Source organism: Arachis ipaensis, chromosome B04 (assembly GCF_000816755.2).
Source record: "Arachis ipaensis cultivar K30076 chromosome B04, Araip1.1, whole genome shotgun sequence".
Lineage (NCBI taxonomy): Eukaryota > Viridiplantae > Streptophyta > Magnoliopsida > Fabales > Fabaceae > Arachis > Arachis ipaensis.
This window is the reverse complement of record NC_029788.2, coordinates 31993767-31998789: the sequence shown is the minus strand read 5'-3', so window position 1 is coordinate 31998789 and position 5023 is coordinate 31993767. Positions and strand designations below refer to the sequence as shown.

At 40.8% G+C, this 5023-nt stretch overlaps 1 protein-coding gene and 1 long non-coding RNA gene across 2 annotated transcripts in view; both read left to right on the top strand.

Annotated features, from left to right (window-relative positions):
- LOC110271480 lies at positions 292–1947 on the top strand. The gene is made up of 3 exons (XM_021122413.1): positions 292–362; positions 1085–1376; positions 1822–1947. Exons 1-3 carry the CDS (start codon positions 292–294, stop codon positions 1933–1935), a joined length of 477 nt encoding a protein of 158 aa, XP_020978072.1. The 3' UTR covers positions 1936–1947.
- Positions 2733–5023, top strand: part of LOC110270598 — a 10589-nt gene continuing 8298 nt past the window's right edge. Inside the window, exon 1 of the long non-coding RNA XR_002360239.1 lies at positions 2733–2816. This is a non-coding gene — a long non-coding RNA (uncharacterized LOC110270598). The remainder of the gene's footprint in view (positions 2817–5023) is intronic.

Below are 5023 nucleotides of genomic sequence, written 5' to 3'. Positions count from 1 at the left end.
CAAAAATACATAATATAAATTTTTTTGGTAAAATTAAGTAAATACATCTAAAATAACAAATAATAAACTAAATATTTTATAAATATATCTAAAATTATCAAAAATTATAAAAAAGATGGATGTGAAGATAGCAATTATTATGTTTCTTTAGATATAATAGCCTTACATCAAATACAAACAAAAACATATATTAGAAAGATAGAATCTTTTATTAGAGGAGACAGAAAAGACGAAGAAGTGAAGAACGTGTTATACATCCAAATTTCGGCAGAGGATCAGAGCGCAACGAATATGGGAGGAGTGCAGGACGAGGAAAGAGCGCGGCGCGACGGAGGAGCGTGGCGAGGGAAGAGTGTAGGGCGGTGAGGAGCGCCGCACGGGGAGGAGCGTGGCAACAGAGGAGGAGTGTGAGGCACTGCAGATCTAGATTTTACTAAAAGGTTTAATGGAGTAAAACCTGTGTTTTGAGATATTTAAGGGGGTGTTTTAGAATGTGTTAGGGTTCAAAAGATTTATAATTGAATTGTTGAATTTTAGTTTTATTCAAATTATTTTTTAAATTTGTATTTTAAATTAAAAAATATTAAATCTATTTGAATGTGTTTGTTTAAATTTTATTAAACTAGTGTAAATAGATACTGTTTAAAAGATAAATTTAAAGGATACCTAATCATACTATAATTATTATTAAATATTGATTATTACTTAGTAGCTAGAGGCATTTTCCGATAAGGTTGCTAATTCAAATTTAAGAAAAGGTTTAGCTACTCTGTACTTTTTAGGATATACGTTAAGATTGTTAGTAATAAATAATCACTACTAGAAAATTAGTTATTATCGACGGATATTTTCGACAAATTTTATTCTACGAAAATACAGACGGAATTTCAGAGGACTTTTTTGTTGGAAAACAAAAAAAATGAATTAGCATAAATTACAGACGAAAAACAGAATCCGTCGATAATTCTGTCGGTAAAATAAAATTTTTTTCGTGGGAAATAGTTACAAATGGAAAATCCGTCTATAATTTAAAATTTTCCGTCGAAAATATTTGAATAAGGAGTTAGGTTCCCGAAACTCCCAGTGGTTCATTTCACTTCTTCACGTTTTCCTTGAATTACTCCCTGCCTTCTCTCTCCCTTGAAGATGTGACGTCCTCCACTGTTGCCGCCGCCGCTGTCGCCGCCGCCGCGGCTGACGTTGCACGAGCTCCCTCCATCGCCCTCATCGCATTTGCTCCCTTCATTGCCGTTGTCGTACGAGCTCTCTCCACCGTGCTCTTATCTTACGAGCTCCTTCCGTCGCCGCTCTCGTCGCTGCTTCTTCTCTCCTCGCCGGAGGTTTGTCATCATCTCTTCTCGTCGCCATTAGTTCAGGTAGGCCTTCGCCTCCTTTTCATCCATATCCCTACCCCTTCCATTGTGATTCTATTCTGATTTCATTATCCTAGCCCTAGCCCTGTCCCTTCCCTGTTGCTGCTGCAGAAAACCGAGTTTCTAAATTCTAACGTATGAATTTTGTATATTCCTGTAATTTGTATATTCCTGTATGTTCCCTCCCCCTCGATCTCCACCTAAGATAGATCCACCAACCACACTGCAAAACCCTCAACCCAAGATTCTCGAACCTTCTCAGATCCAAGTTCGTTAATCCTACTTTCTTTGTCTCACTCACACTTTCCTTCACATTCTTAGTCGCTTCTTTTCCCTAACGAATTGCTGACCTTTCACTTACTCGCAAGCAAGACAGTGCCATATCATAGCTAACAGTGAAATTTAGTCAACAAAACCCTAATTGGTTGTTTCTTCTATTTTGTTTGAGGTTTTAGGGAAGAAGAAAGAGCGAAAAAGAATGGGTGAGGAGAATATGCTGCTATCTCTCAGGTATTGTTTCACTATTGACTCTCTTTCTGATGAAATTAGCTCATTCTCATAGTAATAGGTGCATTTCCTTGGTTTATCCTTTTGGTCACCATGCATATGTGAAAAGTTTGAATTGATTTACCAATTATATTACATTTATGGACTTCATTTGTGTTTCTTTGTAGGACAACGGCCTTGATCCAATTGTAGAGCCGGAAATTCTTTTAGACGGTGATCACCCGATTGAGAGGACATTAGAAGTGGCAGAGAAGGTTTGGTCAGAAGTCTTCTTTTATTTGGCTCAAAACAATGTCATTTTTTAGGGAATTTTGCTCAAACCTAGCATGGTTACACCTGGGGCCGAGCACAAGGAAAAGGCTTCTCTAGAAACCATTGCCAAATATACACTTACCATGCTGAGAAGAAGAGTTCCTCCTGCAGTCCCTGGAATCATGGTACATCTATTGTTCTTTGTTTCCTCTTATCACAAATTGATACGTAGCATTATGATAGTGTTGAGTGCATGTATCCTGTCTTTTAGGATTTGAGATGATGCTAATTTTAATTACTTTTTACATTTAAAATTGCATTTATACTAGAATTTGGAAGTTACAATCACTATAATAAACCGTAAATTATATTTCGTTTGTATTTTCAGTTCTTGTCTAGTGGACAATCCGAAGTGGAAGCAACACTGAACCTTAATGCAATGAACCAAAGTCCTAACCCATGGCACGTTTCATTTTCATATGCACGAGCTCTTTTTTAATTCTATTTTATTCTGGGTTTTTCTTTTTTCCATGTTAATTTTTGTTGTTTCAAAGTAGGCAATATTTTCAACCATTGCTCATTTTATATTCATTATTGTTTCAGAAGCCTATCGAAGTAAATGCTGAAACGAAACAGGATTTGAGAAGTTTTAAGCTTATATTGGAATATATAAAAGCCTTGCCTGTAAGTGTTGAACTACAGTTTACTCTTCATTATATAGCATGAACAATAATGCTGATTTGTGTGCATGTCTAATGTTCAATGTATGGTAATTGTAAAGTGTTCATACCCTGGATCGAGTTACCCGACCTGGGATGATTGGCGACAAAGCGACCGACCTCTTCAGGTCAGGCTAGTCGACCTCTTCTCAAAGAGGTCGGCCAAATCGACAGGAGAGCCCAATAAAGGGTCCAAATAGAGGAACACGACCCAAATCCACAGGCCGTCCGAGCCTATAGAGATAAGGGTGGTTCCTTTGAAGATAAGCTGACCTCAACTCAAAGATAAAGATAAGATAAGATAACTAACTTATCTTATCTAGAAAGGTCAGCCCACTCTACTATAAATACACTAGAGCACCCAGGTATAACTCATACTCTGATTCTACATAAAACCTGCTTAATACCCGTGCTAACTTAAGCATCGGAGTCTCTTGCAGGTACCCCCCACCCTCCGGTGGCCAAGGATCAGCAGTGCAGCAAGTCCAACAAGTCGGACACAACAGCTCCGGCCACCACCAGCCAGCCGGTCACGTCATCTCCGACCAGTCCCAAAGATCTCATCCGAGATCGACCTCCAGTTTCAGGTAATCCTCGGAACATTGGCGCCATTGCCGGGGAACCTGAAAGTCATCCCAAAACCATGGCGGACGGCCATGACAACGACCACGACTCGGATCTGGAGAACAGAACACCGCACAAGAATGCGGACACTACACTAAAGGATACTCCGGAATCCAACGGAGACAAAAACTCACCAAATCCGGGAGCCATAGAAGCACTTCAAGATCGCTTAAAGCAACTTGAAAAAGAAACCCAGCAACAATGGGAGATCGGAAAGGATCTGCAAAGAGAGGTACGGCGACGTCGAGAACTGGAAGAAAAACTACAGCAACTAGAAGCCGACCTCAAATCAAAAACTCCTCAGATCACTCCTGAGGAAAATTCGCGCAAAGAACAAGATCCATTCACCAGGGAAATCATGAAGACCAAAATCCCAAAAGATTTCATGCTCCCGGATATGGTTTTGTATGATGGCACCACAGATTTCAACCATCATCTCAGCAATTTCAGAAGTAGAATGTACCTTACTGATGCCTCAGATGCCGTTCGCTGCAAAGCTTTTCTAACAACTCTCACGAAAACGGCGATCAGATGGTTCGACAACTTACCTTCGAAGTCCATCTCAAACTTCGACAACCTGGCCAAAAAGTTCCTGGCCAGATTCTCCATCCAGAAAGATAAGGCCAAGCACGCACCCAGCTTACTAGGGATCAAGCAAGGAGATCGGGAGAGCCTCCGCAACTACATGGAAAGACTCAACAAAACATGCATGGACATACAAAGTTTACCAACAGAGGCCGCCATCATGGGGCTCATCAATGGCTTACGAGAGGGACCTTTCAGCCAATCTATATAAAAAAAGTATCCTACCTCTTTAGACGAAGTACAGGAGCGAGCAGAAAAATACATTAACATGGAAGAGAACGCTCGGCTGGGAGAAACCTCAAAATCTGGGGCCTCCTACCGAGACAAAGACAAGGACTCCAAAAGGAAAGAAGATCGACAGGGCGAGAAAATCAAAAAATACCACAACTACACTCCTCTCAAAGCATCCCTGATCGACGTGTACAAAGAAGTCTGCCATACAGAAAAAATCCCCCCAGCGCGACCACTCAAAGGCAAAAGGGGAGGAGGAAACTGGAAGGAATATTGTGAATACCATCGAATTTGAGGGCACTCTACCAATGAGTGCTTCGACTTGAAAAATATCATAGAAAAATTGGTAAGAGAAGGAAAATTAGATCGATTTCTGGCCACCCGGGATGATGACCAAAGAAAAAGACGGAGAGACGAAGATGATGGACGAGTTGAACGGTCATCTCGGACACCAGAAAGACACGTCCATATGATACACGGCGGATTCGCAGGAGGTGGGATCTCCAAATCATCCCGAAAGAGATATCTCAAAGAAGTATATCATGTCGAGGGAAAGGAGGAAGCACCCGACATCCCGGCAATAACATTCACTAAAGAGGACGCATCCGGCATCATCTCGGGACACGACGATCCCATGGTCATCACTATTATATTAGCAAATGCCAATCTACATCGCACACTAGTAGACCAAGGGAGTTCTGCCGACATCTTATTCAAAACAGCCTTCGACAA

What these genes read in the sequence shown, in the direction of transcription:
- LOC110271480 (XM_021122413.1), top strand. Translation starts at nt 292, where the DNA reads ATGGGAGGAGTGCAGGACGAGGAAAGAGCGCGGCGCGACGGAGGAGCG. An exon ending in CGAGGGAAGAGTGTAGGGCG is followed by an intron (nt 363 to 1,084) that starts GTGAGGAGCGCC and finishes CGAAACTCCCAG; the next exon opens with TGGTTCATTTCACTTCTTCA. An exon ending in TCTCGTCGCCATTAGTTCAG is followed by an intron (nt 1,377 to 1,821) that starts GTAGGCCTTCGC and finishes ATTTTGTTTGAG; the next exon opens with GTTTTAGGGAAGAAGAAAGA.